At 47.2% G+C, this 27,243-nt stretch overlaps 1 protein-coding gene across 7 annotated transcripts; it reads left to right on the top strand.

Annotated features, from left to right (window-relative positions):
* NOLC1 (nucleolar and coiled-body phosphoprotein 1) lies at positions 1-22,593 on the top strand. 7 transcript variants are annotated; one of them, XM_008171358.4, is made up of 14 exons: positions 1-283; positions 1,636-1,691; positions 4,352-4,482; positions 9,247-9,374; positions 10,698-10,854; positions 13,699-13,802; positions 14,572-14,725; positions 16,209-16,376; positions 17,822-17,908; positions 19,089-19,229; positions 20,280-20,864; positions 21,219-21,331; positions 21,716-21,796; positions 22,080-22,593. In XM_008171358.4, the coding sequence occupies exons 1-14, from the start codon at positions 173-175 to the stop codon at positions 22,236-22,238; spliced, it is 2,175 nt and encodes a 724-aa protein (XP_008169580.2). In that variant the 5' UTR covers positions 1-172; the 3' UTR covers positions 22,239-22,593. The 7 variants fall into 7 exon arrangements, with proteins under 7 accessions (XP_008169580.2, XP_065407660.1, XP_008169579.2 ...); XM_065551588.1 differs by having other exon boundaries at positions 5-283; positions 13,702-13,802; XM_008171357.4 differs by having other exon boundaries at positions 15-283; positions 21,216-21,331.
* The last annotated feature ends 4,650 nt before the right edge of the window (positions 22,594-27,243 follow it).

Below are 27,243 nucleotides of genomic sequence, written 5' to 3'. Positions count from 1 at the left end.
GCTCAGGAGCTCTCGGCGAGGGAGGGGGCCGTGCTCCTGCCTATAACAAGATGGCGGATACATACGCCCCCATCCCCCCCTTCGAGGCTCCGTTTGACCTATGACCCCACAACGTAGTGCGTCCCCCCGGCCGGCACACGTGGTAGGGGCGGCCGGCTGACGGCGTGGAAGCATGGCGGAGTCGCGCGTGGTGCCCAGCGACCTGTTCCCGCTCGTGTTCGCCTTCCTGCGCGACAACCACTTCGAGGGGGCGGCGCGGGCCTTCGGCAGGGCGGCCGGAGTGGTGAGGGGGGCCCTGAAGTGTGGGGAGCGGGGGCTGGCTCGGGGGAAACCCGAGGGAGGGGACCCTGCGGGGGAACTGTGCCGGGGAGACCTTGGGGGGCTGTGTGGGAGGAAGGCCCTGAGGGTAGGGGGGTTGTATTGGGAGAGGACCCTGAAGGCATGGGGTTCTGGTGGGGAGGGGGAACTGTGCCGGGGGGCCATGAGGAGAGGGGAGGTTGCAGTTGGGAGGTACCTGTACAGGGAAGGACCGGGAAAGACGGGTTCTGTGGGGTGGGGCGGGGGCTGTTCCATGGGGCGGGGGGTAGGGGGTTGTGCATTCAACTGGAGTGTTTGACTCATGTCATTATAAATTGAGAATCCTGGGGCAAGTTCCCTCCACCCATATGCTGTACTTTCACATTTACCTTCCTCTCAGGCCAGCTGTATGTTGTATTCGAGACATGAGTCTCTGCACAGAACCTCACTGAAATTGCAACAAAAACGGTGGAAAGTCATTGCAAAAAATTGGAAGGACTCCCCCTAGCTTTCTGCAGCTCTCCCTGCTCTCTCCCCACTTTTTCCTGTCTCTTCATAATTTGATACCAATAGTGATAACTCTTCTGGAATATTTTTTGTTATCCAATCAATATGTTAAGTAGATATTTTCCCCTCCCATTAGGTTACATTATTGCAAGGCTTTAGCATATGCTTAACTCTACATACTGAGTTGTCACATTAACATTAATGAAATTACTCAGTGCGCAAAGTTAAGAATAAGGCTACGTCTACACTACAAACTTCTGCCAGCACAGCTTTGTCGGGTTGGTCAGCGTCTGAAGAGGAGTGATCCCTGATTGACAGCTATGCTTGCAGAAGTTGCTGCTGTAGACACAGCTATTCTAGCAAAGCTGCACTTTTACTGATGTAGCTTGTTTCACTTCTGGGGAGTGGCTTTACTATGTTTGTACAAAGCGCAGCTTTGTCAGTATAAGCTGTGTCCACCCTAGAAGCACTTTGCTGGGATAGTATACCAGTTAAAGAGCTCCTAATGCAGATGTAGCCGAAGTGTCTGCAGAATCTTGGCCTTAGTTTTTCATAAATCTATAGGTGGTGGAATGTTGTGTCCTAAATTACTCAAGTTGTCTCATTTTTAAGATAGCGCAGAGGCTTTTTAACTTTAGCTTCTAATGCTTATGAAGGTGTTTTATGAGCAATACGCTCCACTTGCTAAGTCTACCACCTGTTATACATCAATGCAGAAGCAGTTGCCTGTGGGGCAGAGTTTTCCATTCCACTGACAGTATGGGAGGCACTCCTTAGAGAAGTCTGTGTGGTTTGTCAGTGCTAATATTCCTGTATGTTTCTGGTTTACAGACAGACCAGGATCCTAATGCTGCTTCTCTCTTGGATGTCTTCAACTACTGGCTGAAGTAAGTGTCTCCCCTCCTGGAATATCTATTGAGACAGACTTAGCCTGTCCATATCTGGAATATTTCTTTTGGTTACTTTCTATTGCAAACTGACAGAGCTCCCAATAGAATCCCTGAGACTCCCCAGAGGTGCTCCAGCAAAACCCAGGGAAACCAAGCTTCTGGTATTTCTGCGGTAAAGATATAAACAATAAGTTCCCAGCCATCTGTATCCATCATAAAGAAGGCCTGTTTTTAAAAAATATTTGCAGGGCACTTCTAATCTGCCTTCTGCCCACAAAGTTCCAGGCTGCCATTTCAGCAGCAGCTTATGGCCCTTTCAGCCACTTTTAACTCTGTTTCAAGTGAAAAGCTAAAATGTGAGTTGTTTGGTATTCCATACTTAGGGTCTGACTACACTGGGCAGTTACCCCCAGCTGGATAAGCAACTTTGAGCTTAAAGAACTCCAGATCTGGGTCACAGGTTTTTCTGTGTAGGTAGAGGTGGTAAGGCTCAAACCAGGTAAGAATCCATGTTAACTGTGTAATGAAGACCTATCCTTAGTTTTTGTAAAATAATGTGCATTAAAGTTGGCTGCTGGGCAACAAAACAGCTGTTGAAAGGGCAGCTGATCTCAGGATAAGAGCTAGGGAGTGGGGAAAATAAGCCAGATAGTTCAGGAAACCTTAAAAGGATTAGAGAAACAGTAAAAATAAGGTATTACAATGTTTCCCTCTTTCTTTATTAGTGGTTACTGTCTAGTAGATATGCATGAACCCCACAAAACTACTTGTTTTTGAGAATTGTAAAATGAGCCATGCTGCAAGCTAATCCAGCTGTGGCCATTAAGAAGCTATTGGTGAACTTTAAGTAGTTAGACCCTATGTCTTCAGCCTCACGACATAGCTGAGCCATGTGCCTGCAACCTGCTGGTCCACACCCAGCTATGATACATTGCTGTAAAAGTACTACGGAAGCCAGGTTGGTTGGTCTGTCTAGAATCCAAGTCTGGTAATTACGCTATGACCCCCAAATCCTCACACCGTAGTGCTGCACTGCTCTCTGCCCCCGAGTCTGTTTATTCCACACCAGAGCTTATTGCTGTCTGAGACAAGAATTTATTCAGTGAGCGTAAGGTGAGGTTATTAGGGACTGAACAACTGATGAAAGAAGCATGGGGGACCAAGGGCAGTTTGAAGCAGAAATGTATTCCTGCAAGCTGGAAAGGTCTGCAGGCACATGATCCCAAGGGAGCTGCCTCAATTGCTGTGTTCAGGAAGGAATTCAGAGGTTGGTGGTTATGCTTAAAGCAACTGCCAGTGCTTCAGAGGGCTATGTGTAGTGAGCTTAGGAACCCCCATCTGATCTCTCACATGAACCCCAGAATGAGAATCTTGTTTAAAACAAACTATTCATACACCAGAGATGCTTGGAAAATGAGGTCATGCAGCATGTGAATCTCCTACCCCTTAGTGTAGAGAGAGGAAATATCCTGATAAACTCCTGAGGAGATAAGTGTTCTGCTTTTCTCATTTTCTCACAGGTTCTGTTGTTTTTCTCTACACAGCTCCCTCGTGTGTTTTTAAAACCCAAGATACATATTTCCAGATTCAGGGTCTTTTGAACAAAGAGATCCCTTATTTTGTGTTGAATAAATCTATTTAGTTGGCAGGTTCACCCTGATGTAGAGGAGACTGGTATGCAAATGACTTGAACCTGGCAGTTGTACTTCTCCATTGTAAGAATCCTCTGTTTTTATTATCTAGTCTAGTTAATGCCTTCAAAAGAGGAACTGAGAAGCAAAATTGAAAATTAATTGCACATATAAAACATAAATTAAAACTTAAAATTAAGGCAACTATCAGAAAAGAGGGAAATGAAGAACCAATAAAAGTATACATAATTCAGTGATTGCATTTTTGAGAGTATAAATGCAAAGTATAACCTATGGCTTCAATTTATTAGCCTTTGGTGTAAGCATCATCAACACCTTCAGCTGCATCATTAAAGAGCATTAAAGGTACTACTGTAAAATAATAGAATTGAAAACAACCATCTGTAATAAGCCATATAAGCTAATAAAATCCTTTAACATACTATATGTAAAATCTTTGTCTGGTTATTTTAACTGGAGGACCTCTTAATTAGCATCTTATCATAGCTCTAAAGAACTAAGTTATCTGTTGTATAAAGAGAACTCTTAGTGCAGATGGACCAGGTCTTGAATCCTCACTGAGAGGCTGTAGCCACTTTTCATTGCCACTGCACACAACAATATACAAATAGTCCTTTCCTGTACCTGCAAACACCTGAGTACAACTGAACACCCTGCCCACCAAGATATAAAAAAGAAAAATCACGGAACTAACATGACATTGGCAAATTGTCACATTGTTCATTCTGTTTGTAGTATCCGTTCCTCCAGCCCCTTGTCTGTCTTTTCTATTCAGATAGTAAGCTCATCAGGACTGTCTCTTACGCTGTACGGTGCCCAGCACAGGGAGGCCCCAGTTCTGGTTGGGGCCTTCAGGTGCTATTGTAATACAAGTAATGGACAGGAATGTGGGAGGGTCCAGTGTTCTCGAGAGATAAACGCTTTGCTTGTAGTAGAACAGGCGAAATGCTAGGAAACTCTCTGGAGCTGGGAGAAACTGTTTAGAACTGTCTTTCTCCTCCACAGATCCCCTGATGCTAAGAAACGGAAGGCTGTTCCCAATGGACCCCCTGCAAAGAAGTCCAAGAAAGAATCTTCCTCGAGCAGTGATGAGAGCTCCAGTGAAGAAGATGAGAAAACCACAGCCAAGAAGCCAGGTGGGGTTTGCAAAAGGGCGTTGGGCTGGGCAAGTGGGCATGGTAAACTTGGGAAAAGTTCTGAGGTTGGATTCAGAGCTTTGCAGGTTGTGTTTAAGGCTTTGAACAGCAGTCATGAACTGCAGGATCTCAGTTCTGGTAAGATCTGTACCTATCCCCGATCACTTGCACTTTTCACTTTACATACTCATCCTTCATAATGTTTTTTTTCTCAGTTTGATTATAAGTAAAGTACTAAGCTTGCTGTGAGTATAAATCAGGCTTTGTAGCAGCTGGAGGCATATTATATCTGCACATTGGCTGACGCTGGATAGGTGCTTTAACTGCAGTTGTCCTGTGAGCTGCCGGATACCAGAACTGATTACCTATCATGGGGCTTTCTATAGCACTCATCACTGAAGTATGTAGGTAGAATTAGATTCGTGACTGCTCCAATGAGTTCTTCCTGGTAGTTGGTCATGGTAGAACGATCTAAATCATGATTTAAATCACTTGATTTTTGAAAATTTATGTAAATCAGGTCGAGACTTTGTAAAACTAATGGGAAAATTTGGCCTATTGCAATTTTAGTCAAAAATGTATAATGAACTAAATCAGGGGTTCTCAACCTTTTTCTTTCTGAGGCCCCTACAACATACTATAAATACTCCACAGCCCACCTGTGCCACAATAACTAGTTTTCTGCATAGAAAAAGCAGGGCTGGCATTAGGGAGTAGCAAAGAGGGCAGTTGCCTGGGACCCCATGCTGTAGGGGCCACTGCAAAGCTACATTGTTCAGGTTTCAGCTCCAGCCCCAGGTGTCGGGGCTCATGGCCCCCAGCTTCCGCCCTATGAGGTGGAGCTTTGGCTTTCTACACTGGGCCCCAGCGAGTCTAATGTTGGCCCTGCTTGGTGGCCTCCCTGAAGCCTGCTCGCAGCTTCAGGGACCCTGGACTCCTGGTTGAGAACCACTGAACTAAACTATAAATGGTTTTAAATGCCTTTTAAAAATGCCTTTTAAAAGGGTATTTTACATGAGCTGCTATAGGCAAAATACTAAAAATAAAAACCTTGATCTTGCAAATACTTAGGCAGGTACTAACTTTTCTCACATGAAGGGTCCCATTCACTTAACCAGGACTACTCATGCTCCAAGTCAGAGATTCTAAAACTTCATTGCACCACGACCCCCTCTGACAAAAAAAAATTACTACATAACCCAGGACGGAACTGAAGCCTGAGCCCACCCGATCCCTGCCACCCCGAGTGGGGGTGCCAAAGCCCCACTGCCCGGAGGTGGCAGGAAAACGTGCATGAGTATTTGCAGCATTAGAGATTAAAACTGCAACCCTTAGTGGTCTGAAGTCTGTCACTTTAAAACAATTGCTTTATTGTTAATGAAAAGTTTAGATTTCCAGTACACTAACAAAGTTACTTTGAGCTTATCCACAGTCCAGAATTTTCAAAAATAGCTTATTTAGGCTCCTGTGCTCATATTTAGGCACCTAAATGATGCAGGAACACAAGTCCTGTTGATTTCAAACCCTAATGGAGGTGAATAGCAAAGAATTTCACTTGGGGAAGTTTAATGTGTGGGAAGGTGGTGTGATTTGCACCACCTTGCTTTTTAAAATTGCTTATCAATTTTGAGTTGGTGTTCTCACAGTATAGATATTAATGAGGCCCCGGACTTGTCTTTTTCAGCATAGATGAGCATCCACTGTGAAACTTCTTAGCAGAAAACCTTTGGGTTGGGCAAATGACACACCAAGTAACTTGGGAAAAGTTCTTAGGCTGGATTCAGAGCTGGTGCTTTGCAGTTGGTGTTTGGGTCTTTGAATAGCAGTCATGAACTGGCTGATCTCAGTTCTGGTAGGATCTGTGCCATCCACCAACATTTGCACTTTTCACTGTACGTGCTCATGCTGCTAATGTAAAATCTGAAATGTAATTAACAATTAGGAAACTAAAGAAATAAATACAAAACATCAGCTTCAGAAATAGGATCATAAAATGGGAAGAAAGTGAAGAACTAGCATTGTATATAAATAAAAAGCTGATTTAAATTAAAATCATAATTAAGAATTTTTTTTATTTTAAGTTTTGTTATCCAGCTTGCTGGTGCTGGAGTACCAGTTCTTCACTACCCTGAACCTCATTGTGTTTGGACATGCTATTTCAGTCTTCTCCATCCCCTGCCACTGCCCAGTGCTCCTAGGTGCGCTTTCCTCAACTCCTTTTCATGTCTAACTTACTAGGTTTATGATATGAGAGGGAGAATTCCCCTGGTGCTTAAAGTATGCTGTCTTGTTCTGCTGTTGTATAGTGGGTCCAATTCAGCCCTGGCTTAAGTTTTTGCCGGTTAATTGAAGTGAAGAGAAATGTGCCTGCTTATGCTAGGGCTGAGCTGAATTTAAGCCATATCTACACTAGCACTTATGTGGGCAAACCTTATGTTGCTCAGGAGTGTGAAAAAACATACCCCTGAGCAACATAAAGTTTGCCAGCATGAGCACTTGTGTGCACAACATTATGTCAGCAGGAGATGCTCTCCCACCAACATAGCTACCACCACTAGTTGAGCTAGTTTTATTATGTCAAGGGAAGAGCTCTCTCCTGTCAGCATAAGGCGGATAAACAAGCAATCTTAGTTATCTCGGTACAGCTGTGCCGCTGTAAGCTTGTAAGTGTAAACATGGCCTTAGTAACTGCAGTGAGGGCCCTCAAGGAAAGGATTAAATGATCTGAAAATCGGGGAAAAAAAATCTCAAAAGAGGAGAATTGGGCCACAGAGCAGCCAGTCAGGAAGTATTTAGTGAAATTTCCTGCATTAGCTTCCATTGATCAGGCTTGTCTTTGTATTGGCCTGCCTCAAGACCTCCTGGTGGATGGAGGACAGCTGGCGGTCAGCTAAGGAAAACGAAAGCACTGGTGCCTGATGTGTATTCTGTCAAGGATGTGCGACTTCCCCCTCTCTCAAGGTCCTGTGTCCCCTCCAGTGCCCCCCTGGGTTAGGCCCCTCACTTGTAACATGTAGAGTGCTTCCCTTTTCAGCTTTGCTTGGTGTTGCGCCCATATTCTGTCCAGCTCACGGGATGCTCACATTGGTTGTTGCTGTGAACAGATTCACAGGAGATGAGGAGCAGACAGCAAACTCATAGGAGTCGGGGAGGAAGGAATGAAGCAACAGGAAACTGAGCTGAGACTTAATTTGGCCCTTCCCAATCCTGAATTTGACCAAGGCTTTGCTCTTGATCTTCTAAAGAAAGTTAGGAACATGATTTCTAGCTAGACAATTTACACACCGTATCCAGCAGAGGAAGAAAGCACTGGCCAGGAAGGAGTGGATTTGGCTAAAGCAGGTTAAGCCAATGGGCCTGGCAGTTCCATAGGGCCCAGCAATTCAGTGAAGCAGTTTTCATAGAATCATAGAATATCAGGGTTGGAAGGGACCTCAGGATGTCATCTAGTCCAACCCCCTGCTCAAGCAGGACCAATTCCCAACTAAATCATCCCAGCCAGGGCTTTGTCAAGCCTGACCTTAAAAACCTCTAAGGAAGGAGATTCCACCATCTCCCTAGGTAACCCATTCCAGTGCTTCACCACCCTCCTAGTGAAAAAGTTTTTCCTAATATCCAACCTAAACCTCCCCAGCTGCAACTTGAAACAGTTGCTCCTTGTTCTGTCATCAGGTACCACTGAGAACAGTCTAGATCCATCCTCTTTCAGGTAGTTGAAGGCAGCTATCAAATCCCCCCTCATTCTTCTCTTCTGCAGATTAAACAATCCCAGTTCCCTCAGCCTCTCCTCATAAGTCATGTGTTCCAGCCCCCTAATCATTTTTGTTGCCCTCCGCTGGTCTCTTTCCAATTTTTCCACATCCTTCTTGTAGTGTGGGGCCCAAAACTGGACACAGTACTCCAGATGAGGCCTCACCAATGTCGAATAGAAGGGGAATGATCACGTTCCTTGATCTGCTGGCAATGCCCCTACTTATACAGCCCAAAATGCCGTTAGACTTATTGGCAACAAGGGCACACTGTTGACTCATATCTAGCTTCTCATCCACTGTAAACCCTAGGTCCTTTTCTGCAGAACTGCTGCCTAGCCATTCAGTCCCTAGTCTGTAACAGTGCATGGGATTCTTCCGTTCTAAGTGCAGGACTCTGCACTTGTCCTTGTTGAACCTCATCAGGTTTCTTTTGGCCCAATCCTCTAATTTATCTAGGTCCCTCTGTATCCTATCCCTACCCTCCAGCGTATCTACCACTCTTCCCAGTTTAGTGTCATCTGCAAACTTGCTGAGAGTGCAGTCCACGCCATCCTCCACATTATTAATGAAGATATTGAACAAAACCGGCCCCAGGAACCAACCCCTGGGGCACTCCACTTGAAACCAGCTGCCGACTAGACATGGAGCCGTTGATCATTACCTGTTGAGCCTGACGATCTAGCCAGCTTTCTATCCACCTTATAGTCCATTCATCCAGCCCATACTTTTCTTTGGAAACCCATCATCAAAAAGCAGCTCTCTTGGTTTTAAATGATGTGATAAAATACCTGGATCCTGTAATGACCACTCAGTGCAGGGAGTGTCCTTTTCAGTGGCACAGCTTGTGCATGGCAAGAAAGGAGTGGTTTCTGTCCCTTGGCTAGTCATTGTGGAGGCCTCTGCTGCACTCTGTGGGAAGCTGAAGTATATGCCTGAGTCTCTGAACAGGACATGACAGCTGCAGTGAGGCTGGGAATGAATTTGTCATCAGTGTCTGCTCTCCCCAACACAGCAGCTAAGTCAGCGCCTGTGCCGAAGGTGATAGCAAAGGCAGCAGCTCCTGCCAAAAAAGCAGAGAGCAGCAGTGAGGACTCCAGCGATGATTCGGACTCTGAGGAGGAAGAAAAGAAGCCAGCACAGGTCAGCTTTTCCTTCCTGTCCTTTCCAATGCACGTTCCACAGTAATGGAGAATCTTAAATGTGACCAACACTGTGTGGGGACTGGAACTGCTCTTGGGGCTGGGGGTTGGCTACAGAGCATGGGTCCTGGATCACTTATTCTATTTTTCAGGCCTTAATCCAGACTCAGGGTGATTTTTGCTTACACACTAAGCTCTTTGAGGTAGAGGACATGTGTTCTTAGCTCTCTATAAAGCTCTCAGCATGTGACTAGAGCTCTACGAATAAGTTAGTCCTGTAACATGCAATCTGCTGGTGGACTGGTTCTAATGAAAGCAGAGGCAGATCTATAGGGTGCATTTCCCATCTAGTATTGCAATCTGCTTCTCTCCCATGAGACTGAGACAGACTGCTGTGGCCTGCTCCTTTAACCCGAGGGGAAGTGTGCATTTGTTTACACTGCCACCAGAGTAATCAGTGTATAAAATGCTCAGGAGAAAGAGGGTGTTATCCCTAATCACCATCTGTAAATGAAATAGTAGCATGTAACTAGTGCGGGGGGGAGAGTAGTAGTATTTCCTCCCTTTTCCCTTTGTGCTGATGCCACCAAGCTGAGAATTAATATCTGGAGCTGTGTTCTTCATGAGCAAGACACGGAGCTGAGGTACCAGTACCCAATTAAGGCTGAGGACAAGGGCCAAGGTGCCCAGCCAGCACTGTTGAGCCCTCAGACTAGCGCTTTCTCATAGGGAAGGGGACCACCAGGCAGCTACGAACCCCAAATCCATCCCTGTTTGATGGCTCTGGGTTGGGTTCTGAAAATTCACGTGCATGGAAGAGACCCTGGGTGGATTCCAATGGGCCATCTAGGATAATCATCCATGTGTTGGGATTTTCAGACCCAACTTGGAGCCATGCCTTTCTGGTGGTGGTCTTCCCTCTGGGATAGTCACTAGTCTGAGGGCTTAGTGCCCTCTTTGGGCACCCTGACTCTTCGCTCTCCTCATCCTCAAGTCTCTGTTGGGTACATCTGCTCCCTTTCCTGTTAAGTGGGAGAGAGATCATTCCAGCTTGGAAGTGTCGGGGTGCAGAGAAAAGTGTCTCCTGCTGTTGAAACTTGGGGAATTTTCTGTACATTTGGGGTTATGCACCTAAAATAAAGCATCAGCTCTACAGATTAAGAACCCCCAACTCAAGGTTGTCTAACATTTGACTGGAAGTCCGTACAGATAATCGGTATAGAATGGGTGTGCCAGCTGGACTGTTGTCCTGTCTCTCACTCCTCTGGCCCTTTAGGCCTTGTTGACTAGAAAGGTCTCTGATTAGTTTTTCCTCTCTCGATAGAAGGTAACCAAAGCCCAGGCCAAGCCAGCTGCCACCAAAACCCAGCCCCAGAAGACAGCTAAGAGCTCCTCCAGCTCAGACTCCAGCAGTTCAGAGGATGAAAGACCAAAGAAACAGCCGCAGAAGCAAGTGGCAGCCAAAACAGCAGCAAAATCAGGTACCTGGCTGCACTGAGCAGATGTGTGTGAATTGGAAACCCCGGGGAAGAACCTGGGGTCTAGGTGACCAAACAACCCAGTAGAGAAGATACCATCCTAGTATGGCCACTCAGGTGACCCAGTCCAACTTGCTGTTTGGCTAGGATCACTGATGATGGGGACCTGGGGCTGCACTAGCAGCATATATTAGGCTTTGATTTCTGGAAATCCAGATATAAATCTGATCACAGGTTAATTGAATTTGGTCCTAAATGGATAGTTATCTCATGGCCTAACTAGATCCAGTGGTTGTCACCAATCCCTGACTAATTGCTTGGGCCATGTGCTGCTTGTTAATGCTTTCCACTCTTTGAGCCAACACTAACTTAAGTTAAACTTAACCCTCAACCTATAGTTATGGGACTTGGAATCAGTGGTGTCACAATAACTTCCCCCAACTGGTACTAGCCTAGTCGGGTTGTCAGAAAAGTTAACGGTAAGAGACATTTTTTGTTTAAAGTTGGCAGTAGTCTTTTTAAGAAAATTAGGTTGTACAGAATCCAAATATGGTTGTTCCAAAGCTGTATGTTGTGTATAAAGGCCTCTACAGAGAGAACAAAGTAACACGTGGAAATCACTTAAGTCATCTTTATTTACTTTTAGTTTAGGATCAACATATTTTTGTTGGATCTTAATGAGTTGTGGGATGTAATAAGTGATTAAATATGCACAACCTTTTTATAAAGCTATTGAATTTTAGTTTATTTGCAAGAGGTACTGGACATATTTTAATACATTAAACAACCATGAAAGGGCTTGTTTACATGGCTTTTATAACCTGAGCATTCGCACCTTAAAAGAAAAGTGTACAAATAGAACACATAATCTCAAAACATCTGTTTTTAAAAAGTGAAAATATTTTCATGACAAAACATTAGTAAACATTTTAATTCACACAAGTTAAGCACACATGTTAAAGTTGTACAGGCGATCTACAATGCAAGCGGCTGCATCATCCTTGCTGATACTGAGATCTTTGTGGCCAGTGTGTGACAAAGCATCTCCCTGAATTTTCAGTGCAACATATTACCTGTGACAGAAATAGGTCATCTTGGGGGTAGCCATCTGGTCATCTTGGCAAGAATCCATTGTTTGTGAGATGGGTACATATTTATACTTGATTCAAACTAAGAGTTTGTCTCAGCAGCCAATTGATCAGGCAATAAAATGACATAAATCCCTAATAAGAGCTTGGAGTTTTCCAGTGTATGATGATCTACAGCAGATGTAGGAGTGTGGAATTTCCACGCCAGTTTTCTTTGCAAGATTGCAGTAATATTGCCAAGCCATGACCTTGATTGGTTGCATGCTGAAGCTCATTTTGAAGCCAAAGCATTGCTGTGTCAGTAATTTTGGTGCCCTCACTCTTTTTCATCACGGACTTCATAAATGGGATGTAACAAGTCAGGTAGTACTTGCCTTCAGGAGCTATGAGGTCACTTACTCCAGCTAAACAAACACTCATTTTGTGGTCAAATACAGCTGCCTTCATTATCTGTTCATTCATCTTGAGTGTAGTTACAGAAATGAGTCTGTTTAGAGTGCACTTCTTGACAAAGCATACAGCATCTCCAGGCCATGAGTTTCAAAGCATGGGACTGTCTTGTATTTGTTGGGATCACTACAGCTTGCCACATGTGATTATTTCAGTTGCAGATGTTCTTGTTTTCTATAACCTCTCGATTTTGCCTTTGTCAGTGTAATGGGCATAGCAATTTCTGTCTCACATGACTGATATGCTGTTCTGAATGAAAGATGCACTCAATTCTGTCAATGGCCTCTATTTGCTATCTTATTTTTTCTTTGTAATGGCTGTTGCCTCCCTTACTCTGTGCAATCCTTGTTCACCTGCTTCATGCAGGTTTTCTTCACTTGATTCTTGGCAAATAATGCTGAGATTGTAGGAAGCTGGCATGGAGCTCTTGAGACTCCTTCAACTGTAACCAACATGAGTGTCATAAACCACCACCTCATCTAACTAGTGTTGCTCTCTTTATTTGTAAAATACACCCATACCCATACCCATACCCATCACCTCTGTTAACTCTGCTCTAACTTCAGAGTATTATGTATATTAAAACAAGTACTAAGCATGCAAGAAAATGAGCATTATTTCACGTTACAGGAAAAATAACTTATGATTAACTTATTTCTAATATAAGACAAGATGGGTCAGGTAATATCTTTTATTAGACCAATATTACCTCACCCTCCTTGTCTCTCATATCCTGGGACTAACGCGTCTACAACTAGACTGCACACAACTTATTTCTAGTATGATAAAGTGATTACTAAATGCTCTACAGAATTGAATATTAGGGAGCAATAGATGTTAAAACCATAATGTATGTCTCTTCATTTCTGTACTTAGTCGACTGAAAAGGAATTATGCCAAACTGATTTTTGCTCACAAGTTCATGCACATGCTGTTGGTATAGCAAACATTTCTGAGGAATTTTGGTGGCGATCAAGTGTGAGGGTCTAAATGTCAAAATTCAGTTTAGTAACAACCCATTTCTGAAAATAGCAGGTTCAAATTGTGTTGCCGATTTATAATAAAAAATGCCTCTAATCCTCTTTAGAGGTCTATTTGGTCTATAATGAAAAAAGCAGTCTGCAGAGAGGCTGTTTAGAGCTGTCCTGATAAACAGGAGGAGAATGAGTGGCTTCCCAGGAGAGGGCTAGAGAGTCTTGCCTTGTGCAGAGTGGGGAGCTGGTGCTGTCCAGGACATTTTTTGCGTTGAGCGTGATTACCATTCCTTACCTCTCATGTTTTCTAAACCCTTTCTTTGCCTTATCTCCAGCAGGAAGTAAAGCTGCCCGCAAAGCAGCCAATGGCAAGGCAGAAAGCAGCAGCAGCAGTAGCAGTAGTGTGGATTCTGACAAGGAAAAGGCTGCATCAGCAAAGGTAAACGGTGACAAGCATGGATGACTCCATTGGTGTGAGAGAAATCGAAGAGTCCAAGGGTTGTGTAAAGTAACCCCAAAACTGCACAGCAGCTGAGTGCACGCTCATGCAGTCATTGTAGGTTTTTGCAACATCTTGCTGGGGCTTTGTGTCTTAGGAACCCCACCAACAGTCTTCTCTGCTACTGGGTGATCCGTTCCTCTTTTCTGAGCCAGGAATCCCTTTTAGCTTCTGCATGTTGCACCCTCTGTATGGCTTGCTTTCCTGTTGCCAGATGTGCTACTCTACCAGCCTTACAAATTCCTGCACTGCTTCTGCAGTCCCACTGGGGAGAGTGTTAGAGCAACTTCCCTGAAATAGAGCTGGACCCCAACAGGGGGAGCTCTTAGAAACCTCCCCCAGAGAGCTCTGACTTCTCCCAGATACCTCATTGCTAATGTCTCAGCACCCCTGACAGTGAGTGGTGGTGCCCCATCTCTCTTGTTCTCTAGCTACTAATGTTCTGTCTCGCCTCTTCTCAGCCAAAGAGTCTCCCGTGTAGGAATTTAATGTGAAGTAAGAAATCCTGATGCTCTGATGGTGAGGCCTGTAATGTGCTTCCTGGCATTTGAGAAATTTCCCTAGTTCCTGGCTCTATCCTGCAAATCTGATGTCCAGTGAAGAGGGGACTCTCTTAACACAGAGTAGGGGTGATGTCTGGGCAGCACCTATCTCTCAAAGCTCAGTCTCCTTAACGAGGAAGGTATTTGTCTGTCTTCCTTGCAATAAGGCTGTTCCCAAGAAAACACCACTGCCCAAACCTGCAGCCACCCTGGCACCCCCAGGTAAAGCAAGAGCCCCTGCCAAAGAGAGCTCCAGCAGTGAGGACTCTTCTGACAGCTCGGAGGATGAAAAGCCAGCCTCAAAATCAAAGCCGAAGCCCGGTGAGTACCAAAAACCATTGCTGGTACTGTGGAGAGGAGGCCTTCTGCCACTGCTAGCCCTAGAGAGGTTTAGCTGCCCATCTCTGCTTGGTGTGGCCCAGAAGACTGAGTGGTGGTGGCGGCAGCAAGCACAGAACTGCAGGGGCTGTGTTCTAGCTGCAGCCAGGTGAGACATGGCTTAAACCTCAAATCCAGACCTTCTCTTGAGGTGAAAACTATGTTGGTTGCATCTCTTATGTGGTCATTGTCTCTGAGCATCCTGCTCTTCAGAGAGCTATTAGAGGCTGTTCTCGTGCATGATTCCCAGCCTGCCTAGAGTTGGGAAGAAAATTCCCTATGGGTAGATCAGTCCATAATTGTGCATTATAGGGCTTCATGCACCTTACTCTGAAGCATGTAGTGCTGGCCAGTATTAGGCTGGGTAATGAACTAGGTGGACCCCATGCCCTGGTCTAGTATAACAGTTCCTAGGACTCCAGTAAACGGAGAGAAGCAAGCGTGAAATGTAGATGGGTTTCTTTACCTGGCGGGGAGGGGGGTAGTTGAGGCGCAGAGCAGTAAATGAACAATGCACAGTTATCTCTGTTCTTTACCGGACCTAACAGAATAATAACACAAATATGGTGCTCTGCACATTCTTGTCTTTGTTTGTTTCTTTTGCTTTTTTGGTAAAAGTGGTTATCTGTACAACAATTCTGTTATGTCAAAGCATTTTTAAATTTACTTCAGAAGTCCAAATAATGAAAAACATATCTGGGCGGCTTGGGTCTGGGTCTTCACTCCCCTGCCCCACACACCCCCTCTGCCCACCATGAGAACCCCCACTCACTGGGTGACTCACTGCTCACCTCCTCACTCCCCCACTCGTAGCCAGACCCCTGCCCGCCTCCTCACCCTGCTGCTGGCTTGCCGCTCACCTTCTTACTCTCCCGCCACACCTACCCCTGCTTCCTCTCTCACACCCCACTCACCCCCCACTGCTCGCTTCTTCACACACACACCCCACTCACTTCCACATCTTGTTCCGTGTGTTCCACGGTCCACCTGTCTCTCCAGAGAGGTGGCACATGCAGGAACAACAGGGATGCTTTCCCTCCCCTCCACTGCCCAGGAAACTGCTGTGACTGTAGGGAAACCCCCTGGTGGCCGCATGCGGCCTTGGTGCCCGCATTTGAGAAACTGGATTAGGCCACCCAAATCTAAAAGGGAGGAATGCTACGGTGACACCACAGCAAAGGGGAGTGGTGCTGTTGCTGGAGGAGTCAGGAGTGGCAATACTCCGGGGATGTCCCCTCCCACCATACTGAATATAAAACCATTGATCACAACTGTGCAAGTGATTAGGAGCAAGTAGCATAACTGGCTTGTTTTATATCGTTGCCTGGCTAAAACAGAGAAGTCCAGCATGACGCATGCCGTATTTGCCAATGTGCAGGGCTGGTGTGTCTGCATTGGTGCCCCCGCTGATCCTGTGTCTTTGTAGGTCCATACAGTGCGGTGCCACCCCCAAAGGTCTCAGAGCCAAGAAAGGGCAAAGCAAAGCCCTCTCTTGCAAAGGCTCCTGGGAAAAAGGCCGAGAGCAGTGACTCCTCAGACAGCAGCTCAGACAGCAGCGATGAAATGGAGCAGGCGCCCAAGAAGGGAACGACAGGTGGGTAGTGGGGAGAGGGAGGCTAGGAAGGGGTCATATTAGATTGTGCAGGAAGTGTCTGTGTGGGGTGCAGTCAGTTCCTGGCCACAGAGTGGCTTCTGAAATTACCTGACAATTGTGGATTACGCTGCTGTTTTTGCCTTTTTAAAGGTCTCAGAGCAGCTAATATCTGTCCCAAAACAGGCTCCAGGAGCTGAGCTTGAGTTCCCATCTCTAATTTGGACACGAGGTCAAATAAACCGTACTGGAATTCCATTTACTTCGGTGGAGTTATGCCAGGGATGAGTCTGGCCCATTATTGAAGTTGGCAGAGGCCTTGCATTGGGTTAATGTATTGGGTTATGTGAATGAAAATCCCTTCTGTATCTGATCCCCCCGCGTATGTTGAGTAGGGGAGCATGTGCTCATATGCAATGCTGCATTCTCAGCCCAAGAATGGGCTGCAAGTTAGGCCTGGTCTGTAGTGTGCCATGCAAGGGGATAAGGAGCCCTGACATCTGCCTACTCCAGGTGGTTAGGAATCTCAGGGGCTGGGAATCTAGAGTCCTGAGTTCTTTGCAATGCTGCCCACTGGTGAATTGCCTGTCTTTTCTGTCCAAGAGGCTAATAACCCACCCTCTTTTTTTTTTTTTTTTTTTTAGGAGTCCAGTGGCACCTTAAAGATTAACTGATTTATTTGGGCATAAGCTTTCATGGGTAAAAAAACTCACTTCTTCAGATGCATGGAGTGAAAGTTACAGATGCAGGCCCCTGCCTCCCCTGGCAGCCGGAGCCCTGAGACCCCCCACCTCTCCTGTGGCTGGAGCTACGACTCCTTCCCCCCGCCCCCCTCCCTGGTCATTCTATAACAGATTTAAAAGTCGCTATTCTTGAACAAAAAACTTCAGAAACAGACTTCAAAGAGAAACAGCAGAACTAAAATTCATTTGCAAATTGAACACCATTAATCTGGACTTGAATAGGGACTGGGAGTGGCTGGCTCATTACAGAAACAGCTTTGCCTCTCCTGGAATTGACACCTCCTCATCTATCAGGGGGTAGCAGTGTTAGTCTGTATCTACAAAAACAACAAGGAGTCTGGTGGCACCTTAAAGACTCATCTATTATTGGCAGTGGACCACATCCACCCTGATTGAATTGGCCCTGTCAACACTGGTTCTCCACTTGCAAGGTACTCCCTTCTCTTCATGTGTCATTATATAATGCCTGCATCTGTAACTTTCACTCCATGCATCTGAAGAAGTGATTGGGTTTTTTTTACCCACGAAAGCTTATGCCCAAATAAATCTGTTAGTCTTTAAGGTGCCACCGGACTCCTTGTTGTTTTTGCGGATACAGACTAACACGGCTCCCCCCTGATACTTGCTACCCTCCTTTGTAAAGCTCTTGCAGATCCCTGGATGAAAAGTGCTGTGTGAGATTCATGGTAATTATTTCTCTTGCAGCCAAAGCAAGTCTGGCTAAAAAAAAACCTGCCCCAACACCCACTGTGACCATCAAGAAGGGTGGATCCAGTTCGGACAGTGACTCCGGTAAGTGAGGGAGCAGGGATTTGAACTTTTGATGCAGTGACTGCACATGTCCCCTTTCAGCCCAGGGTCACTCAGCAAGGACCCAACCACCTCTTTGCTAGGACTCTTAGTGAGAGTGAGTCTGAGCTCCCTGCAGTGTCCATGGTAAGGTAAAGGGCTGCCTCTGAAAACTGCAGCCTCCTGTATTGATGTGGTGGGAAGCACAAGTGAGTGGGCACAGACAAGAACAGTGACTAGTCCAGGAAGGTCTGCAGATTGCAGGGTGGTGAAGGGTATTCCCTAACAAGTACCTATGGTGGGATTAGGAGTTTTTTTTTTTTGGATCCATTTTTGGGCTTTTCAGGTCCTCCATAAGAGTCATGGCTGGAACCAGGTGTCAATTCTCTAGGTGAAAAATATCCCCCTTATGCCAGGTCCAAGGTGGGGAGAAAGGGGAACCTTTTTAAAATAAATCTTCAATTCCATTTGGACCGCTGCTAAAACACAGTCTGGAGTGTGGAACAGAAAACTCAAATGGTGTCCTTTCCATCTTCCCAAGTTCACTCCAGTCTGTTCCCCTGTTCTTTTTGTCATTGATTCCCTTCTCTCTGTTTCATTCTGTTCTTTGATCCCCACTACACACTTTTTCTTTTCTCTCCGTTATTTCCTTCCTGGCTCTCTCCTTCCTCTTTGCTCTTTCTTTAGTGAAGCCAATACTCTTTCTTCAATCCCCTAGTTTCTACACCACTCCATCCACTCAGCGCCCTCTCACTGCACGCACTCTTACGAAGGGGTGGGCCTACCTCCTGCTGCTGTTCCTCATTCTCCCAGCAAAGAAGAAACATGGAAATCTTTAGGGCACATTCTCAGCCCTAAGTCCTCCAGCTCCTGTTGCCTCCATTCCCTGGGACGGGGGCAGGAACATAGGCAGGAATACATGCTGTGGTGCTCTATTCTGGCCATTCAGAGTGCTTATCGGACTTCTCTGCCCACCCTGCCCCTTCTCTGGCTCTGCTGTTGGCCTCGCCTCACCTCACTTGACGATAGTAGTCCGGTGAGTGGCAGTGGTGCCTCCGTAAAGTGTGAGGCTCAAGGCCACAGCTTTGCCTAAAATGACCACTGTCTGGGGTCCCTGGTGGACTCACTTGGTGGTATGCCCCTGAAACGCACTGACACTTGCGGATGTGCTTCTCTTGTCTAGATTCCAGTTCTGAGGAAGAGAAGGTAGTGACCAAGCTCACTGCCAAATCACTTGCAGCGAAGGGTCCTGCCAAACCGGCGAAGGGTCCTGCCAAGCCAGGACAAGCAAAGAAAGGCTCCAGCTCCTCCTCGGACAGCTCAGGTATCAGGACAGGAAGGGATGGGGATCTCACCCCCACCACTACTGAGCAGGTGTGAGTGCCGTGCCTACCCTCCTAGTCTGTGTTCCCAGCTGTGGTACCAAGAATACAGAGGCACAGGGACACTGTCTAATCAACAGACTTGATATTTGCTGACCAATTCCTGGTGATAAAAGCTAAGCATGCAAAACCAACCCCATGCAAAGTGCCATTCTCTTGGGCATGAAGTGTGGGGAAACAGGTACCCGCTAATGCTTCATCACTCACAACTCCTACACCTCTGCCGCATAGCTGAAATACAGGGTACTGGGGAGCTGTTCGGCATGTATTTTTGTTTGTTGGATGAAAAGCCACAAGGGGGCTGAACTTTATTCTCCAGTGGGAAGCATACAAGGGAAGGAGGAGGACAGTCCCATCTCTAACCCATTTCTCCAACAGCCACTGTCCATAAGAGTGCTTGTAAACCACACTAAAGAGCTGCAGCACTGTTTAAGAGCAGCTAGTGCAGTGTGCTGCCTTGAAATTGTAAACCACCCTTCTGAGGGGTGGGAACAGGAATGGCCCCAACTCAGCTCTGATTTTTAGTGCCATTTGATTCTGTGCTAGTGGCAAGTTCCCAGGGCTCTTCAGCCATGTTGCTAGGGCCCAAAAGTCATTCTTGTTTGGCAGTATGTGTGGTTAAGTCCAGTTCCTAGTGGGCAGGTGTCTGCCACAACCGCTTGTCCCCCTGTGGTTGTCTCAGCAGAGGTAAAGCATCACTTGGAACATGGAGACTGAGCTCCCCGTTGACTTGGAAGAGCCACTTCTGAGGGTCAGAGTTGAGATGTGCTTGTGGGGGGGAAGAGATGGCGGCTGCCCATGCTACACCTGCTCTAAGCAGATCCCATAAATCTCTAAGGCTGATATTCTGTACCTTTCACAGAGTCCCAAACCAAACAGGTTTTGCTTAGGTACTAGTGTGGAAGTTGTCTATTTTGGTCTGGCTGAACAAGTCTGTTCAGTACTTGGCTATTCTCACTGGCATCTTCTTGTATTGGAAACTTCCCTCCCAGATTCTGACAGCTCTGAGGATGAGACCCCTGCAAAGCCTTCAGTCAAACCAGCTCCACCTGCAGCCAAGAAGCCTCCTGCTGTGGCAAAGAAAGCCCAGAGCAGCTCTGACTCAGATAGCAGCTCTGAGGAAGAGAAGAAAGCCCCTCCAGCTAAGCCAGCCAGCAAGACAGCTAAGCCAGGGTCCAAACCCTGCACCCTGGGCCCCAAAGACAGCAGCTCAGATTCTGACAGCTCAAGCAGTGAGGAGGAGCAGAGCAAACCAGCAGTGAAACCAGCCAGCAAATCACCAGGGGGCACTAAAGCTGCTGCAGGGAAGAAAGCAACTGCCGCTAACAGTAGCAGCAGCTCGTCTGACAGTTTCAGTGATGATGACGAGAAGCCCAGAACAGCAGGGACTCCAGTCGCCGGGTTGAAGTCAGGGAATGGGGCACAGAACAGCTCCAGCTTGGTGAAAGAGAAACCAAAGGCTTCATCCACACCTGCAGCCAAATCGCCAGCTACAAAGAAGCCAGAGCCCAAGCCAGCTGGTGGCAGTGAGAGTAGCTCCGAGAGCTCCAGCGAGGAGAAGGGAAAAGCAAATGGAGGTAATCTGTGCCAGCCAGGAAGGGTGTCTGTCAGGCAGTGGGTGTTGGAGGGCAGAGCTTATGTGGAGCCGTCTTCCAGAAGCGGTTTCCTAAACAAAACTCTGCACGTAACCAGCAGCACCTCCACACACTAGAGGATGGTTGCCCAAGAGTTCCTTATCCAGTGCTGCTGCTCTAGATTGGCCATTAGTGGAGTGTCTGTCATTGTTCCTGTACCACCCTACTCCAGACAGCACATGCTCACAGTGTCAGCATACCTCAGTCTGACTTGTGTCCCAGTGGAGAGAGACGCTGCTCCCCTTCCCCAGGTGGAGGCTGGTCCCATTGAAGTCTAACTGCTATTGTTTTTAGTAGGTTCGATTAAGAAGAAGCGGAAGAGCGAAGATGACCAGGAATTGGAGACACCAGACAGTAAGAAGATTAAGACCAAGACCAGAACGCCACACTCATTTCCCAAGGTGAAGCAGGTGAGTGAGGAGAAAACGTGCTGAATCTTTCTTGTCTCTCAGTCCCAGAAATCTGCACTGCTTTCCCTGGTGGTCGAGGCTGCAGGAGATAGTCTCCCCCTCCTCAGCCAGCCTAAGTGCCCCTTATGTGGAGCCCACAGAAGATGCACATTGTGACCCCAGCATCTTTCTGGGTGAGGATGACTGTATAGACTCCCTCTGGATCCCCTCTGTACTGCCCTTACTGTCAAAGGGAAGGATCACAATTTCATGTGGCCTGGAAAACTGGACCAGGGAGCAACTAGAATTTCCCCCAGTTTAGTGTCCTGCATTGTTATGTGGGCCAGCCAAGAGAAGGCCATGTGCAGGTATTGACTTAAGGTGACCTATGTTTTTCTCTAACAGACAGCTGTTCCATTCCGACGAGTAAGAGAGGAAGAGATCGAGGTGGATTCCCGTGTAGCTAACAACTCATTCGATGCAAAGGTAGGGACGAGTCCATCCAGAGCAACAAACTGGCATGTTTTGCCCCTAGAACGCAGGTCATCTGGGAAAGGGTTTTCATGGTGCTTGTGGGGAGCTCTCCAATCTGAATCTCTCCCACCAGGAGGCTCTACTGGGAAATACATGGGCTCTGGCTGTGAGGAGCTGGGTGAAAACTCCTTTAGCCCTTGGAAGTCATTACTGGGTAGTATACAAAGCAGGACGTAGTGTTTGCCATGTTGGCTGTTGAGTGCTGACCTGGCCCCCCCTCTTCCTTATCTCACAGAAAGGAGCTGCAGGCGACTGGGGAGAAAAGGCCCACAACGTACTGAAATTCACCAAAGGCAAATCCTTCCGCCATGAGAAGACAAAGAAGAAAAGAGGCAGTTACTGCGGAGGTGCTATTTCTACCCAGGTCAATTCCATCAAGTTTGAAAGTGACTGAGCTGCAGTTGGCTTGGGAGTCCATACCCCATCCGTCCCCCAAAGCCAGCTGGATGGGCATGTGAACAGAATGGACATGGTAGACCCCAATCCTGCCTGGAACTTAATCCTCCCCGCTCTCTTGTGGGGAGAAGGTAGCCCTTGCCATAGAATGTGGAAGAGTGGCTCGATGCTCCCACGTTATTTCTGACTAATTCTGGCATAGCGCCTGGTAAGAGCCTTCTTAGAGCTGGTGACACCAGATCCTACCCGAGTGTCCTAATTTTGTACAGTTTTATTTTAAAAGGCTGGTGGTGCCATGGAGTTCAGGTTCCCGCCCACCTTGTAAAGCAAAGAAAATTTATATTTTCAATGAATCCGTTTCTTTCTTTTCTAGCCAGTTTAACTGTTGAGACCTGTGAAATTTAAAGTACTGTAGCTTGTTTGGGCTAGGTCTGAGTGACCTGCGGTTACAGCTCCCTCGCTGTGCACCTCCAGCTTTACAAAGCACAGCTCTAGAGGGGCAGAGTTTCTTCTACTTCCCTCTCTTTAAGGCCCCCTCTTTCAGCGACTGTCTCTTCACCCAGGGCAGACCCTGCTGGTGCCATTAGGCAGGGTCGCTAGAGAAGCAAAGTGCTTTTCAGCCAAGAGCATGTTGCCAGCAGCGTGAGAAGCTCAGGGTTCAGGTTGCTAGGACTTCCCTCTCCCTCCTGCACCTTTGGCACTGATGTCAGAAGCTCAAAGCCCCAAACTCTGGGGGAGTTTCAGATGTGGTGTTCTTTCATAGGGAAGGCACAGGCTATGGAAGAAGTGGGGACACTCCTGGCTGCTTGGCCACTTTGGGGTTTGGAGAATCCCTTGGCCCAATAGAAAGGTTAAAGAGGCAGGACAGATAAAGCCTCTGCCCCCAGCCCCCTTCCTCACCTAGCTCTCCACTCCCTTAACTCAGGGATGTTCTGACATCAATGATTTCCCCAAGTCCTCTCTAGGAATCTGACTCCCCAACACATGCTTTGTCCTAGCCATGTGCAATGCAGCTGGTGGGAGGTTGAGATGAATGTAACACGATTTGCCTTAAACTTCTCCCCTTGGCTGGATCAGTTGCCCTTTTCCTGCCTGAGGAGCCCCTTTGCAGAAGTAAAATGCCTGTTGCCCTCTGTGCTTTAGTGTCTGAAAGACCTGGTGCCAGAATGGAGACAGCAAGCAGAAGTTAGTCCTGGCTTTAAATACAAGACAGGCAAGTTGCTGCAGCCTGATCTCCAGCATGGTTGAGAGCCTGAGGGCCAGGTAACCCAGAGCCTCATTTCCATCCTCCCTTTCCCTCCCAGCAGGATGGAGCCCTACAGATCTTAGACAGCTCTGCCCCCAGCGAAGGGCCCTGCTATGGTATGTGTGAGAAGCAGTGCCAGATAATTGAGTGTTGGAGGTGACTAACAAGCCACCCCCGTGCACATTAACTTACTGCAACTTGTTGGAAGGAGTATCCCAGCACCGCACCTTCATGCTTGCATAATAAGCCTCATCACTGGCTTCTTTCCATGCAGCAATGCACATGCTCAGGAAACCAGGGCTATTCTGGAGAGTTGGAGGGTGGGAAGAAAATACCCTCTGCCTTCCTGGGTAGGCTTTTGGAGCAGAGTCCCAGCTGGGACCTGTCAAATACCCTTCTCTGTCCTCCTCACCTGGCACGTGAATGACTGAACTGTCAACATTTTAAAGAGTTTTAAGTTTTGGGGGCGGGGGTTTGATGTGTGAGCACACAAGTGTCTCCTACAATAAAGAAGCTTGTGTTTGTAAGTTATGTGCATTTCACTGATAGGTTTTGACACTCGGAATGGGGGCGGGAAAAGGAGGGGGAAGCTATTTATCTGCGACAAGGTGCACCACCTTGTCTGAGGTGTGGTCAATAGGTCTAACTGCATTTATCTGGATTAGGTAGTGGTTAGTCAGCCTCTAATAGCAGTGTTCTTACCCAAAGGTGGCACTGGACAATGTGAGATAAGGGATGGCCCATGCAGCTGAGAGCTAAGGAAAATAGGTGAGTGGAGGATATCAAGAACAGAAGGATGGGAAAGAATAGAAATGTGTAGGAGTATGCTCTTTGCAGGAATATGAACAGGTGTAATGAGAGTGCACAAGAAGCCTGGGCGCTGGTGAGTGGAGTGAGGAGCCCCTGTGCTATTTGTCTTTACGTAGTGCTGGGACCCCCATTCATGTTCCTGGAGCCCATGGTGCTAGGTGCTGTACAAAGAACAAAAAGGCAGCCCCTGCCCCAAGGGGCTTACTGTCTAAGTAATGCAGGTTATGTCAACGGATCTGGTCAGATACTGGTTCTAACTAACCTTTTATGCAGCGGTGACGTCTCTCTGCTAAATCTGGCTTCCTATGTGCCGCAGTGGAGCAAAACCTGTGTGCAAAGAACATAATGGGGGAAAAAATCCTTAGGTAAATACCCATGTAAAGAAGTTGTCTGCGTGCTTCACCTGCTATCTGAACACATGTGCAGGGAAGAGAAGTTCTTATGCCTGCATTAATTCAAGGGACTGACCAAGGTCTTATGTACTGTGGGTTTGCTGTGCAACAAAAAAGCATCACTACAAGAAGTGCTGCCAGGTGGTGGTGATGGCAACATTCCCTGTAAAGCAGCAATTTTCAATATACTGGGCATGTCACAAACATGCTGCTTGCGACTTTCTCTATTCCCAGGGCAGGAGTGGTGAGGGCTGGGCAGTGACTTAGGCAGAATGGGGCTCTGTGGCTGCTGAGACAAGAGTGGGATCAGAAAGGGCTGAAGCAGCTCCTGAGGAGCAGGTGGGAAACAGGGTGGTCAGGCTAGGGCCAGGCGTAGTGACCCATGGTGAGAGACATGAGCCACCAGGACCTACCTTCCCAGCCTGGAGCCACCCCCACTGCCAAGTCTCAGTACCTCTCCTTGCTCCCCCTCCTATCTGACACCCCAACTGTCCCCTGCTCCCCATTATAGTGCAGCCACCTCTACATCCCCTCTGCTCCAGCCTCCCTGTACTCCCCATTCAGAGCAGCCAGCCTGACTTCACCCCTGCTGCCCTTGACTCTCCCATTGGGCACAGGCTCTGGCCTGGTGGCTGCATCACTTAGCAGCTCCCTGTGATGGAAGTGTTGGTGCAGGGCACCTGTTTGTGCCCTCCCTCTGGGGCTAAGCTGGCCATACTCAGTCCCATCTGGGGCAGGGGAGCAGGGCAGCCAGTAAGCCCCCTCAGTGACCCTCTCCCTTTGTCCACAGTCCAGAAATGGATGTATGGGGGCCTGGACACCAGTCTTCCTAAGGCATGTGGCCTGGGTCCAAAGTTCCCTGTAATCTGCATGCACATCGTGTCCACTTTTGTCTGGTCACCTATGCAGTTGTAGTGTGCTATAGAGGGGTGAAAACACTATCTACTATAGGATAACTACAGGTGTTTTCTTCTCACTTGTAGCCACACCGCAGTAAGTGAGTCCTCGGTAAGACCACATTGGGTGGTGAGGTTAAGGGAATTGGTAAGCCATTTTGGGGTAACACACTTCTAGAGCCCTTTACCTCTGCAGCAGGTTCAGCCCTCTCACATCTCTTAATTTTGGTGTGAAGTCATTAGGGGAGCTGGTCCAATAACACCAGCTGAAGGGCCAGCAGTACATGTCATGTACTGCAATGCCTGGAGATCAGTACCAGGTCAAGCTGAACACATGCAAGACAGCCTTGATGCAGAGGGGAAGAGGGTACTGCTAATTCATCTGTGACAGGTATGGCAATTTCTTGCGATATCTTAGACAAACCTTATTGAACTATGTTTCAGTATCCTAGGAGCTCATTGCATTAAAACTGCAAATGTTTCTTTGAGGTTGTGTGTAACTTGCTTAGGAGCCATGATTAATGCAAGCCTTGGGCAGTGCTACCGGCTGTAAAGGACTCTCTTAAACAATGGGCTAAAGTAAAGAATAAACTGTTAGTTGTTAGGAAATACTTGGGAAGAGGGGAATGTAAAGGTCTGGAGGAGGGCATGATCTTCTAAAGCTTCACCCTTGGGGTGGGACCTTGGTCTAGGAAGTATCTACTCCCTGGAACAAGAGGCCCAAACTGCATAGAGGAGTAACTTCCAGCTTGTAGTGACAGGAAGACACTGTGTGGGGTTTGAAAGACATTCACTGCCACAGCACTTGTTGGGGATGATCTCTGGTGAGCTTATTAGCATGTGTGTAGGTTTTGATTGTTTTCTCTGTAATGCTTTTACAATAAACTCAAATAACTAGAAAGCTGTGTGGTAACTTAACTGTGTCAATGACACAATTAGCTGACTCTGCTTAGGCAGTCTGACTTTGTTGAGGAGCTCACTGTTTGGCAGGGAGCAGTGCAACCTGAAAATACCCTGTTCAGGAGGGGAAGAAAGGTGGGACTTCACCCAAGAGAGGTGATGGTTGGAGAGCCAGAAGACTAAGTGCCTTGGCTGGAGCATAGAAGGGAAATGCAGGTGCCCTGAACTGTAACAGTATCCCTGGCTGGAGGTTTTTGCCCACACCCTTGAGGCACGTTTGGACTCAATGCTTTTTGATCACCAAAAAGCCATCAGTGTGGGGGAAAACCACCACTTGCATGCGTGGCTGGCTGGCTGGAACACTGCTCTGTTGTAGAGGCTGCAGAATTTAGCCACTTGTATATGCATGTTGTGATCAGTCTTGTTCAGCGCACCTAAGAGTGGAGTCACACCCCCTTCAGGAGCACATCGGTTTACAGAAGGAAGCAGCCTGTCTACTAAGTTGTGTACAGTGTAGTGCATTTAGACCCTAGCTTTGCCCTGGTTTCCTGGGGAGCAGAGAACAGTTCTATTTAAAAATCTTTAGTGGCTGTCCCTAATTCTGGAGCTATGCGGGTGGGTGGCTGCAGGACTGGCCTAAGCAGAGCAGGGATCAACTCTACCAGCGCGTGGCCCCTACTGGTGCCCTACCCCGTATCCCCGCCCATGGCCGGAGCTAGCGCCAGACTTCATCTCCACCAGGGTGCTGCTCTGTGCAGC

This window comes from Chrysemys picta, chromosome 7, assembly GCF_011386835.1.
Source record: "Chrysemys picta bellii isolate R12L10 chromosome 7, ASM1138683v2, whole genome shotgun sequence".
Classification (NCBI taxonomy): Eukaryota; Metazoa; Chordata; order Testudines; family Emydidae; genus Chrysemys; species Chrysemys picta.
The sequence above is the reverse complement of the archived record's forward strand: the minus strand, read 5'-3'. Positions and strand labels throughout refer to the sequence as shown.

What these genes read in the sequence shown, in the direction of transcription:
- NOLC1 (XM_008171357.4), top strand. Translation starts at nt 173, where the DNA reads ATGGCGGAGTCGCGCGTGGTGCCCAGCGACCTGTTCCCGCTCGTGTTC. An exon ending in CATTTCCCAAGGTGAAGCAG is followed by an intron (nt 21,332 to 21,715) that starts GTGAGTGAGGAG and finishes TTTCTCTAACAG; the next exon opens with ACAGCTGTTCCATTCCGACG. An exon ending in ACAACTCATTCGATGCAAAG is followed by an intron (nt 21,797 to 22,079) that starts GTAGGGACGAGT and finishes CTTATCTCACAG; the next exon opens with AAAGGAGCTGCAGGCGACTG.